Source organism: Dipteris shenzhenensis, chromosome 11 (assembly GCF_047967505.1).
Source record: "Dipteris shenzhenensis isolate YYH24624 ecotype China chromosome 11, Dip_SZ_1.0, whole genome shotgun sequence".
NCBI classification, from domain to species: domain Eukaryota; kingdom Viridiplantae; phylum Streptophyta; class Polypodiopsida; order Gleicheniales; family Dipteridaceae; genus Dipteris; species Dipteris shenzhenensis.
This window is the reverse complement of record NC_141606.1, coordinates 6,943,857-6,956,821: the sequence shown is the minus strand read 5'-3', so window position 1 is coordinate 6,956,821 and position 12,965 is coordinate 6,943,857. Positions and strand designations below refer to the sequence as shown.

The 12,965-nt window shown below is 42.7% G+C and overlaps 1 protein-coding gene across 1 annotated transcript; it reads left to right on the top strand.

Moving 5' to 3' along the window:
* Nucleotides 1-6,696: 6,696 nt before the first annotated feature.
* Nucleotides 6,697-12,575, top strand: LOC147896554 (leucine-rich repeat receptor protein kinase HPCA1-like). Its single transcript, XM_087381899.1, has 19 exons — nucleotides 6,697-7,001; nucleotides 7,348-7,480; nucleotides 7,634-7,705; nucleotides 7,854-7,928; nucleotides 8,038-8,109; nucleotides 8,219-8,356; nucleotides 8,485-8,559; nucleotides 8,740-8,811; nucleotides 8,935-9,006; nucleotides 9,174-9,242; nucleotides 9,358-9,432; nucleotides 9,546-9,617; nucleotides 9,699-9,827; nucleotides 9,996-10,498; nucleotides 10,784-10,936; nucleotides 11,027-11,169; nucleotides 11,406-11,625; nucleotides 11,724-11,956; nucleotides 12,066-12,575. Exons 1-19 carry the CDS (start codon nucleotides 6,869-6,871, stop codon nucleotides 12,573-12,575), a joined length of 2,949 nt encoding a protein of 982 aa, XP_087238025.1. The 5' UTR covers nucleotides 6,697-6,868.
* Nucleotides 12,576-12,965: the final 390 nt, after the last annotated feature.

The window sequence follows — 12,965 nt, the reverse complement described above, 5'->3', positions numbered from 1 at the left end:
AAAAATAGCCACCCATGAGCTCCTTTTCTCTCTTCTGATAATAAGTGCCCTGAACCGTCGCTGTATAGTGACACTTTGCCCTAAACCATCGCTATATAGCGACGCTTTGCCCTATTCCATTGCTATATAGTGACGCTTTTTGGATATAAACATTGCTATATAGCAATCGATCAGCATTGCTATATAGCGACACTGGGTGCTTAAACCCGAAACCGCGCGTGATGCTTTCTTTCACATCTCTATTGCGGGCAAAGCAAAAATCTCTCCTCCCACCTTATATTCAACGACCTCGCTTTCCTCCTCTCTATTTCCCACTCTTCACCCCTACCCAACTCCTCTCCCAACACTTGTGCTCCCTCTCCACCCTTCTCCCTCTCTGCTTGTGTGAAAGGAAGTTTTTCAAGAAGGTGAGTCTCTTTAAGCAATGTAGGTTCATTTTTTATGAGATTTCATTTTGTGAGTGTTGAAGCATGTTTCTCCTATGGATAAGCATATGAGCATATGCTCATGCATAAGCATAGGCATATGCTTATGAAAAGAAGAGAAAAAGAGAGGGAAAAAGAAGAGAAGGAAAGGAGAAGGAGCAGGAGAAGAAGAAGGAGAAGGAGACATATGCTCATGCATAAGCATAAGTATAAGAGAAGAAAAAACATATGCTCATGAAAGAGGGGAATAAGAAGCGGGGAAAAGAAGAGAAGGAAGAGGGGAAAAGAGATTGAAAGAGGGGAAAAAGAAGAGAAGGAAAGGAGGGAAAAAGAGATTGAAAGAGAGGAAAAGAGATTGAAGGAGGGAAAAAAGAAGAGGGAAAAAGAAGAGAAGGAAGAGGGAAAAAGAGATTAAAAGAGGGGAAAAAGAAGAGGGGAAAAGAGCATAAGCATAAGAGAAGGAAGAGGGGAAAAGAGATTGAAAGAGAGGAAAAAGAAAGGAAAGGAGGGAAAAAGAGACTGAAAGAGGAGAAAAAAGAAGAGGGGAAAATGAAGAGGGAAAAAGAAGAGAAGGAAGAGGGGAAAAAGAAGAGAGGAAAAGAGCATAAGCATAAGAGAAGGAAGAGGGAAAAAGAGCATAAGCATAAGAGAAAAAGAAAGAAAGCATATGCTTATGCTCATGCATGAGCATATGAGCATAAGAGAAAAAGAGAAAGCATAAGCTTGTGCTTATATAAGCATGAACATATGAGCATATGCTCATGCATAAAGCATCAGCATAGGCAAATACATTATATGCTTATGAAAAGAGGAGAAAAAGAGAGGAAAAAAGATTTAAAAATAAGAGAAGGAAGAGGGGAAAAGAGATTGAAAGAAGGGAAAAAGAAGAGGGGGAAAGAGCATAAGCATAAGAGAAGGAAAAATATATGCATGAGAGAAAAAGATAGAAATATTATGCTTATGCTTATGCATGAGCATATGAGGGAAAGAGGGAGGGAAAGACAGAGGAAAAGAGGAAAAGAGGGAAAGAAGAGGGAATAAGAAAAGAGAGGGTTCCTACGCCTATCACTGCAGCTAGTGCATAAGGTGCTAGCTAGCTGCAGGCCAATGCAAATAACAAAAGGAAAAAAGAGGAAGCACTTTCTTACCTGCAAAAGTCCTACTCGGTATTTCTTGGACTGGCCCTACAAAAGAGAGAAAACATACTATTTTTCAGATTACTAGTTAGAGGAAGGAGAAGTTTAGAGAAGCAACTTCTCAAAGGGATTGGATTGAGGAGACAAGCATAAGCCTACAAACAAGGAGAAAGAGGAGGAAGAGAAATACTAAAAAAAGAAGCATAAGCATATGCTTTCTCTCTTTTTTCTCTGATGCATATTTGGTTCTTTTCCCCTCTTTCAATCTCCTTTCCCCTTTTCTTTCTCTTCTTTGGCCCTCTCCTTCTCTTATGCTTCTCCTTCTCTTTTGCTTCTTTTGCTTTTCCTCATATGCTTTTCACTTCTTACACGCTCTTGTTTTTTATTTTTTATTTCTGTGTTTGTGTCTACGTTTGTCTAATTCCCCCAAATTAGACATGGGATCACGTCGCACGTCCGACGAGTATGGAAACCCTCGTAGGAGCAAACATCATGATGTCTATTCTCCAGAGGACTTTGATTCCACTCAAGCAACACCTCAGGGGCCTACCCTTATGACTACCCTTGGCCCGACTCCTCTCGAGGGTAGCACTGTGAGTACCCCTCGGGAAACTCCTTTGCTAGCAGCCCATGGCTTTGTCGGGAGTCCCGAGACGAGTTTGTCGCATAGATGAGCGATGAGGAGGCATCAAGATTCTTCTCTCTGCTATCCCAGAGGACCTCAGCAAACCTCTCTCCTACACCGATGGCTAGATCTACTATCCAAGTGTCCCCTCTAGCCCCTTCAACTGAGGGGTCATCACCTGGGCGTGCCCATCATAAGGGAAGGAAGAGTAGGAGGGATCGCTTATGTTGTGTTGACTCGGGAGATATAGATGAGTCAACACACTCACATCCCTATAGGTCTCCACTTGGTCCCGAGACCCAGTACCAATTAGGTCCCTTGCCCTCTCCTACTCCCACTGCTACTCCTTGCTCCGGAATTGCTCACACAAACATCGCTCGCTCTGACTCTGCCACTACCATGAGTCCTCCTTACCCGGTCAAGGACCTGTCCTATTAAATCACGGCTGTTGGAGAGATAATAGAAGATAAAAAGGCTGCAACAATGATGGCCATCATGAGGCAGTTGATGAGCCACCACTTCAGGAGCGGCATAGCTATTGACTAGCGGTACCAAGATGACCAAAAGAAGCAAGCAGTCATCAATGAATTGAAAAGAAAATATCCTAACCCCCCAAATTGGGAGTTCAATGAAAATTACATGTGAGAGTGCATGGGTTTGGTCTTGAAGCATCATTTGAAGCATCATAGATCAACCTTGTGTACTTCCATCGCAAAGGAAAAATCTAAACCCAGCTGGGCAATTAGATGATCGGATGTTTTTCCAGAAGCAAAACAGGGCAGAACAGGGACCATCCATAAATGTTCGAGGGTTAGAGAAGGGCTGCAAGGAGACGGCTGGAATCCATAGGTACTTCACACTTTGGTGCAAGCGGACGGTTGGCGTTCGAGGCAACTGTTGTAAGTCTACTTCTTCTCTTTAAATGTATTGTTCTATTTGTTTTACTACATATTGCATGTAGTTTATCTAACTCTTATAAATTGGGCCCACAGTAAGCTGCAATGGGTCGCCTTCCTACAAATGCAAAGACGAGACGCGCATTTTGCATAGGAACAAAGCCGTGGTTTATTGAGTAGGAGGCACTGGGAGCGACGGTCGATTGGGCTGAGGTGGCTGCTCGCACGATATAAGTCTACTCCTACTTGTAATCTCACTTTTTAAACTATTTTATTCTTTAAGTTCCAATCTAATTTTCAATTAATATGGTTTCACTCTTAGAATCAAAGCTCAAACGTCCCATCAGCGGAGGTGAGTGGTGATGATGAGGAATTAGGCTTACACAGCTTCGACGAGGGCCAGGGATCAGGCACAACTGACAAGGGCTAGGGAGCAAATGCAGCTCACGAGGGCCAAGGATTAGGCAAGTAAGACGAGGACGAGGATGATGACGATGATTCAGATGAGCAGTAGTAGTAGTAGTAGTATTAATAATAGTTTGCATATACTTCGCCATGTATATGCTTTTGTATATTAGCTCGTTTGAGCAATTTTGTATCATCCTTTTCAAAAGGGTAATTTTGTAACAAACAATGTTGTATATCTTTGACATGTATATGCTTCTGTCACTCAGTTCATTTGAGCGATTTTGTATCACCCTTTCCGCAAGGAAAATTTTGTAATAAAAAACATTCTTTTGTAATTACTAAATAAAAAACATTAGTGGGGCAAAACAAGGCTTGATGTGGCCCTGTTTAGTCCCACATGTTTTTTTTTAGCTTCTGTTAATCGTCGCTATAAAGTGCCATTTACCAGTGTTGCTATATAGCGACGTTTATTAGTGTCGCTATATAGCGATGCTTATATAACGACCGTTCTTTTTGGATGCTTATCGCGACGTAAATAATGACCTTTGTGCCCGTCAAAAAAGAACTTTTTAGTGTAAAAAAGGTCGGTATTTTCGTCGGAAAAGGACCTATGCCTTGTAGTGTTAGAACTCTAGCCAGCACAATTTAGTGAGTTCTTGGATATGGATTGTTCACCTACAGCAAGCTTTTTGGTATACACCTTTACCACACTTAATTATATGGTATCACTCGATAATTGGTTTTAGTGCAAGGTAAATTAAAATCCGTGCCGCAATATGCTAAATTATGGTGTGGTATCGTAAGTTAGCACATGATAACCAATTGTTATTGTCATGCCTATACCAATACTTTTAGCGATTCTTTGGATAGAAATATATTTAAATCAAATTAAAGCATTAGTTTAATTTCAATAATGATTCAAATCCAAATTATTTGAATCGAGTCTGAATCGCCTACAAACCCTTGATCAATAGAATGCTAACATGCATATGTTGTTCACTAAGCAGTGTTCCCTAACGGACAAGCACATTTTTTCCTAAATAAACCTTTAAGAGATGCATGCCACCACTTTGTTAGAGAGTCGAATAGTTATTTTTCCTTATGTGTGCACTAATGTACCACTTTTAGTGTGCACAAATATTTTTTCAATACACACAATAGATTGCAATTAAAGAAGTCATCATATTATGGTTCTCGACATTGCCTTATACATCATGCTTTAGGCATTATGTCAGCTATTATTATCTCGGAACTTACTCCTCCTTTACCCTACTTTGCAAATAAATTTCCTTTTTCACTATCAAGTGAGGTCAAAAATATATTTGTCAAGGGCCGAAATACTTATTAATCCACCCTTTCGATAGTCATAAAGACCCTTAGTTTTGAGCCAAATGAATTAATATGAACAATTGTATATAAGATGGTAGAAATCATTGTAGCAGGACCCTCCTCTTGAGTAAGAGCTAGAATTTGACTACTCAGTGTGTACAGTAGTACATGTGCTCTCTGCCCCACCAATAACTTTAAGTTGGGGTCCCTTAAAGTGGCCTTGATTTTTTTGTAGGGAGGGTATGATTATCATCTTCCCCCCCCCTCATCATGGCCAAAATCTAATTTGCCAATTTTCCATTGATGGAGTTGTGTGATCAACCCTTGACCCATGTTGAATGTAGCTTTGCATGAATCTTGGGCCCGCCCCATCCATATGTGTCTACTCAACTAGGTCGTTGTTTAATAATAGAGGGCATCTATTTAGAGGGCAATGTCCCCACGCATGCTAGTAGGGCTTTCTTAGCCCTTCTAGAAACTAGCTTGAAGTGCCCGATGACTGTTGAACTGCTAGAATTTGTTTTTTCTTAGTGTTGCGCAGTGCTAGCCCAGCAACTCTGTTTGAAGCCCAAGCACCACAAACATTGATCTTCCGAGGTAAAGTGCTCTGTGAGGACTTTCTTGAGAGGGAAGTTGCAGGGTTGTGTTGAGCGGTCAAAAGGCCTCGAGCCGCCTCTTTGCTTGCTTTCTGACCGAACAAGTCCAACCGAAGTACTTTTCCGACCATCAAGGTCTAGTGGGAGGGGGTTATATGCGACAATTTTAGATTTTATTGGCAGTGCTACCTAGCCAACTTGTTGTGTGTCAGTCACTATTTCGGCTAGATTCACCATCCACATTGTTTTGTTCTGCATCAACTGCTCGAGTTTGAGGCATGCAGAGACTACAAGCTAAACGACATGGCGACTTGTGGAAACGTTGCCAGACTGTGTACGAGATGACTTGATAGGGTGAGCAAATGACAAGGCACAACAACATGGTTGGCATGCATGAGATGTTAGATTTGCCATTTGTTGATTGCTAATCTAGTTAGTTGTCCTTTTCTTGCTCGTGGAATGCTCTTGTATAATTGCACTTGTAATGGTTAGACTTTTTGTTTTTGACAATTTCAATGGCATTTTCACCATTAGTTTGATTTGGAAGGTTCTTTGATTGCATGCAAAGATTGATCTTTGATAATCAATAACCTTGATGATTGCCTGAAACAGCATGTAAAACCCTTGTTAGGCCCTCATAAATCACAATCTGGAATCACACAAGCCTTCATGGGAAACTGTTGCCTTTTGCAATGCTAGCTTAGTATCCCATTGCTAGAGTTATAGGTTGAATTCAAAAGGGGGCATTGGTTGAGTGGTCACACCTAGATTTGCAAAAGATGTTTGGAGCTTGCAAAGTTTGTCTAGCACCATTGCCCGACCCAAGCTTGAACCAGCCTGCCCAAGTAGATATTAACAAATCACAATTTCTCGCGGGATTGCAAAAGTCAGAATCCTCCAATGATAATCTCTTGAAACTATAGTTGTATTTATGAGTGCGAGGGTGAGCAAGTTGGTGTGGACCGAGCAGGCTTGTAGCCAAGCATTATCGTCTGAAATTTGAATGCAGCCTGAGCCTAGGCCAAGCATTGAGCTAAGGTAGGCTGACGAGAAGAATGTTATCTTGACCTTGAGCCAGAGATGACGTCAATGGTGACATAAATGGTGGCTTCTCGAGGGAAGGAACGTTTTTGCGGTCGCGGATGTGATAAAATCCCCATGCATATGAAACAACATCGTGAATTGAACGATGGGATATAAGCCGCGCCACTGCCTTTGTACAACATCCCATCACTGAATCGTCCTGGACACGCCAAATTTATGTATGCATAATAGAGTAAGTCACGGCAATGCGACATAGACCAGCTTGGAATGAAACATGTTTGTTCCCTTCTCTTCCTTACTTCGTTGCCTCTGCTCCTCATCCCTCCCTATCCCTTGAACCTTATGACTTGGGCGACTCCCTCCCTCCTCCTTTAGGCTTGCTCCACCTTCCATAGCGCCTCCCCTCAACATGTTCACTCCTCTTTCCACCCTCCTTCCACTCACAATTTGCCTCATCGTCAGCTCCACATCCATTCCTGCGCTTTTTCTCCTCTCTTTCTCCTTCGTTCCATCCGCCGCCGCATCGACCCACCAACAAGATGGTACTGCAAATCGCTGCTCTTTTGTTGCGTTCCGCTGCCCGCTAATTCTTAGATAGGACGTAGGGAATCGTCCATCTCCTGCTTTCGACTTCATCATAGGACGAAGAAAACAGTACTGTTGCAGCTGTGGACCGCAACTTAAGAAGAAGAAAACGAGCTTAAACCTATCGCTTAGGACTAGAAGTTAGGCCGACATGAAATTCGAGCTATTTCTCATCCAAAATATAAAGTCTAGCACGAGCAAGCTACAAAGCTAGCAAGTTCTATTACCATCTCTGCCACTGTCAAGTTTTGTTGCAATTGTTATGCTGTTCTATCCAACTCAAAATCCGCTTTCTTTATGCAGTGAATGCACTCTTAGCTCTGCACGCAGCTTGGTCTGCAAATCCTTCCTCCTGGGATACCAACACAGATCCTTGCGAAAAGAAATGGGTTGGTGTCTTCTGCGACAGCAGTACAAACACGCGAGTCACTGAATTGTACCGTTCTTAATAACCCTTTTCCGCTTCCGTTGCCTTGTTTCGAACTTTGGATCCGCTCGACGCATCACCCCCATTAGTCCAACTCCGTCCAATACAAAAGCCATTTCTTGTAGGCAAGCTCAAAATGCTATCTTCTTTCATGGATGGCAGGCTTCTTATTAATCAGAACCTTAATGGAGTTCTTCCTGCTGCGATTGGAGACTTGACCAACTTGAAAGATTTGTACGATTCTATCTAATTCTTTGCAACTTTTTTGGTAGCGGATCTTACAAGCCGAAAACCGCCTGTCTACCAACACTTTCAAAACAGCTTGTAATATGTTGAGAATTTTGGCTGAAAGACCTTAGTGCTCTCAACTTTGGCTTCTTAGGGATCTCTCATCTAATCCAAGGCTACGAGGCAGTCTTCCGAATGAGATTGGCAAATTGACCAACCTGAGGAGACTGTAAGCGAATGCATTTCTTTGGTTTTTGTAAACTCTTCACCAGTGCTTCAATCATTAATGATGCAAAATCACTCGCAGCTTGTCCGGCTCACAGCATGTAGTTTTCCAGGTTTGTGCAGTTTTGTCATTTCTCCGGCTCAATTCCATCAGGGATAGGGAACATGACGCAGATGCGACTCTTGTACGTTACACCTCCACAATGGACGAATTGTCACTCCATGCTTCTTCCGTTAGGTGCTGGGCATTACAATAATTAATATATCTTGAGTGTTCCGTGACATATTGTCCAGAGGCTTGACTCAGAACTCTTTCACGGGACCTCTCCCTGCAAGCATTGGTTTGCTCAAGCATATGATGTGGCTTGATCTCTCTAGCAATAAACTCTTTGGGAGTCTGCCAGATTCAATATCAACAAACACAGTTCACCTGTGAGTGAAAATTTTCAATTGAACTGTCTTTAGCAATTGTACATATACAATTGAATTTGAATGGGTAACTTGCATATATTATTTGGCTAAATCGGAGTTTGCCTGTGTCATGGTTGTCAAATCGGAAGCCATCTACAAAATAACTTATTCTCAGGGACCATTCCATCGTCTATCTTCAACTCACAAATGCAGTTAGAACATTTGTAAGTGGAATTTGCCAAGATTTAGTTCGTATATATATGGTTCCTGGGGGGTTTGGAAGGTGTGAGAGAGAGAAATAGAGCCATGATTGTAGTAAGTCATTCTCAACGTGAACACTCTTGCTTTACGGATTAACTTGTCAGTCGTGCAGACCACTGAAGGTTTGAATTTTGGGTGATCAGAACACTGAACAATAATTTATTTAACGGAACAATTCCTTCCACGATTGGCGATCTGGCACATGTTAGGCTTTTGTAAGTATCATGGCATAAATCTCCTCCATGCTCGGTACTCTTATTGTTGAGACTCGAGAGTTGTTTGCTGCATGATTGCGTTTCCTTTAATCATGATCGCATTGCTTTTCTTTCAATGGACAGGCGATTGGATTCGAACAACCTCTATGGCACAATCCCATCCACGATCGGCAAAATTTCAACTCTCACCACATTGTACGATCTCAAAATCTGAATCTGATCATGTGCAGCATACCAAGGCTTTCTGTCTTGATGATGCCTGCAGTTATCTCAAGCATGGTGCTCTTCTCCGGATCAGAAACTCGCTACTTTCCAGTGTCTACCTGTGCTTAATTGAGTAAGTTTCGTCTTCTGTGACGCAGGCAGTTAAATAACAACGCTCTAAGCGGTCCGCTGCCAGACCTTTCGAACAATACGAAACTGCAAATGCTGTGAGGTTTCCTACAAGCAGCACATAGATGTTTCTTTGCAATTTCGAAGGAAATGCTGTGATGTGTATGCAAAACCGGGTGCAAATTCATGGTCTCGTATTTGTTCATGTGGCAGGGAGCTTGGATATAACCAATTTACCTCTTCGGAGATTCCAACATGGATCAAAAAATTGACAAACCTCTTACTACTGTTAAGTATATATTGGCGATATCCCGATTTTAATACATTTAATACACAGCGCGAAATCAACATGGCGGACATCATGTTCCTCTCGTCTAAACTTTTGGCCCCTTTTCCCACAGATCCCTGCAATCTGCGAATTTGACTGGCGGTATTCCTGCTGAAATTTTCGCACTACCCAACATCAGCAACGTGTATGTGCTCTAGTGGTATGAATTTGAGGCTCGAAAAGAATGAGGAAGCAAAATGATTCATGCACTGCTGCTTAATTACAGGACACTTGGATCGAACAGGTTGAATGGAACCTTAGACCTGACCGCTCCCAGTTCCAAATTGCTTCTCGTCAACGTGACGGATAATGAAATATCCGACCTTCATGAGGGCACCTATACACAAGAATTACTGTAAGTGTCCTCATTCTCAGCCGTTTGGGGCTACTACGTCACTCATTTGTTGTCTACAATTGCAACGCTGATCGCAGTTGCTCCTACGACAAAGACTCACGACACGTCAATGGGTTCATTGGGTTGTGTCTGATAGTGACATACGTTTTGGTTGATTCATGTGTCCAGATTGAATGGAAATCCATACTGTATTAGCAATCCAAATATCTGTAGGACTACTCGTTCTGTCCGCACGTCGGTTGCAGCCCCTCCTCCGTCAACTTCTATGACGACATTGGATTGCAGAAATCGATCATGCCCTGATGACTATTCAATCAATCCTAAGGGTTTTGGGGACTGCCAATGTGCCCGTCCTGTTAAGGGTAGTGGTTTCTTTCCTGCGACCGAGATTCCGGTTTTGACTGACTACTACATCTCTGTAATGGAGCAGCACGCAGCACATGGGCTCAGCAAATATGTCGGATCAAACCGAACGTTTCGTAAAAGCCAAGTAGTGGTGCAAGTCGTCTCGGATTTCCATGTAACAGTTTCGGTTTTCCCTCCCAACAGCATATATTTATGGCTTCCAAACGAGGCAGCTAAGATATCTTACGTACTCAAGAATGAGGATATCGATTTTGACGTCGTCGGAGCATGGCTTTGTGGTTTCAATGGCGCCCCTTACGATCCGGGTAATTCATTGAAGTCAAGTTCTCATGTGCTTTGCCTCCTCTTTTGTGCACGATCGGAAACCTGTGAAAAAACTTTCTGGATATATATATATATATAACTTTCTGGATATTTACTGGAGTGCACACAAGTTTCTGTTGTGACCTTTTCATATATACGAATAAATCATTCAAGCTTGATATCTAAAATAACTTTATGTGAAGTTTCAAGATGCAATTCATTTACCTTGCCTCCTCATAACTTGTATTTAAATGTGGACCATACTCTCGTTGCGTTTCCTAATGCAGAGATTAAAGTTGTCTCCAAGCTCAGCACCGCTGCGAAGATTGGAATCGGAGTCGGCGTGTCAGTTTTTGCAGTAGCGATGATGGTGATCGCCACATACTCTGTCAAGCAGAAAAGGAGAGCGGAGAAAGCAGAGAAGCAAAACAGGCCTTTCGGTGAGTCATTTCCTCATATCGATTAAAATTAAATATCGTTCCTTGTTACCGTGGAGGCCTGATGGGCAAATCTATGTTGCATATTTCCAGTATCTTGGATCGCAGAGAGCGAAGGAGGGATCGCAGAGATTCCTCGATTGAAAGGTGCACGCTGGTTTTCATTGGAGGAAATCAAAAAATGTACCAACAATTTTAGTCGGAACAATAAGATCGGTGAAGGAAGATATGGAAAGGTCTTGCCGTCCTAAATCGATTCTTTCGCATGTCTTGCCTACGCTATTATTTTTCTTGAAATCTATCCAGCTGAAATCAATAGTTTTGTCCAAAATCGAACGATTCCCCAGTTTGATGAAGGCAGTAGATTTCTAAATAAGTAGAGGAGATCGGCTTTCTGTTGGACAACCTTCAGTATTCTTGAACGAGTAATTTGCAATGGTCTAGGATGTGTGTTGTTGGATTCCCTGTCCAGGTATACAAAGGATACCTTTTATCCGGGGAACGAGTGGCAGTAAAAAGGGCAAGGACTAACTCTTTACAAGGTACGACGGAGTTCAAAGCTGAGATAGAACTGCTGTCCAGGGTGCACCACAGAAACCTGGTTGGTCTAATCGGCTTCTGTTTCGAAGAAGCGGAGCAGATGCTTGTGTATGAATATATGCCAAACGGGACGATACGACAATGCCTATCAGGTATCATTCGAAATGGGAGAGAGAGACGGTTGAATCGCTTTGAGCAAACGAGAGAGTTACTTCCTCTCGATTAATATTATACGGTTGCGTTTTGGCAGGTCGAACCGGGATGAGCATGGACTGGGAAAGAAGGATCGCAGTTGCTCTGGATTCTGCAAGGGGCATTGCGTACCTACATAGTGAAGCTAATCCGCCTATCATTCACAGAGATATAAAATCAAGCAACATCCTTCTAGACGAGAGATTAGTCGCTAAAGTTGCAGATTTTGGCATCTCTATGCAGCTTGGATACTCAGAGGAGAACAATTCCACGGAAGTGAAAGGAACACTGGTAGTAATAATATGATGACCGACGAGGCAATTCACTCAAGTTTGCCACTAAACGATCTGGGTTTTATAACGATAACCGAGCTCTTACTGAATTTTATGTGCCTCTACAGGGATACTTAGATCCAGACTACATCATGACCAATGTCTACACTGAGAAAAGCGACGTATATAGCTTCGGGGTGGTATTGCTGGAGCTGGTAACGGGGAGGGCGCCCATTCAGGGAGGCAAGTCATTGGTACGTGAAGTGAAAACGTTCGTGGAGAAAGGCGGGCTGCTTAATTCTTCGTCGACCGTGTTGGAATTCTTGTTAGATGGCGATCTGATGGCAGAGTCTCCACCGATCAAGGCATTGAACAATCTTGTGGAGATTGCACTGAGTTGTGTGGAGGATGATCCAGCTTCTCGACCCAGCATGGGGTGGGTGGTGAAAAAGCTTGAATCTCTGTACCTCCAGCACCGCGCAGTCGCTTGCATGGATGTAGAAATGACAAAGGATCCATTCTCCGGACGATTCGTGGAACGCTCAGCATCTCTCACCAAATCTTCGACTTGCTCTTCATTCGCAGATGATCGCTTCGTGATTAGGTGGGCAACAAGGGGAAATTCAAGCCCTCATTGACACACGTGTCATGCTACTTTTAGACTTGGATGACCAAGTGTCTTGGGGTTCACGTGCTCGTTGTAAGTTCCGAGGATCCTAACTTCATTGCGAGAGGTATGTACCCGCGTTGTTGTTCGTTTGAAGTTCGTTAGTTTTTTTAGATCTCCCTTTGTTCTTTCATCACATCTTCTTGATCTGTCAAGATCTTGTGAGCCTTCCACTCTTCTTACAAGACCCCCATTCCTACCCATGCTGCCTTCCACTCCTCTTGCATCGCCTAAATACTTGTCCATAGCGAGCTAAGAGAGTTTAAAGCATAGAATCAATCTAGAATAGTGATGCTTGCTTACCCAAACCTATAATTTATCATCATTCTAGATATTCTCCTGTTTGCAAGGACTTGTGAAG

Excerpts from the sequence above, each read along its gene's own strand:
- LOC147896554 (XM_087381899.1), top strand. The coding sequence starts at position 6,869 with ATGTTCACTCCTCTTTCCACCCTCCTTCCACTCACAATTTGCCTCATC. Across the intron at positions 8,110-8,218 it reads ATGACGCAGATGCGACTCTT|AGGCTTGACTCAGAACTCTT; the intron begins GTACGTTACACC and ends CATATTGTCCAG. Across the intron at positions 10,499-10,783 it reads TGGCGCCCCTTACGATCCGG|AGATTAAAGTTGTCTCCAAG; the intron begins GTAATTCATTGA and ends TTCCTAATGCAG.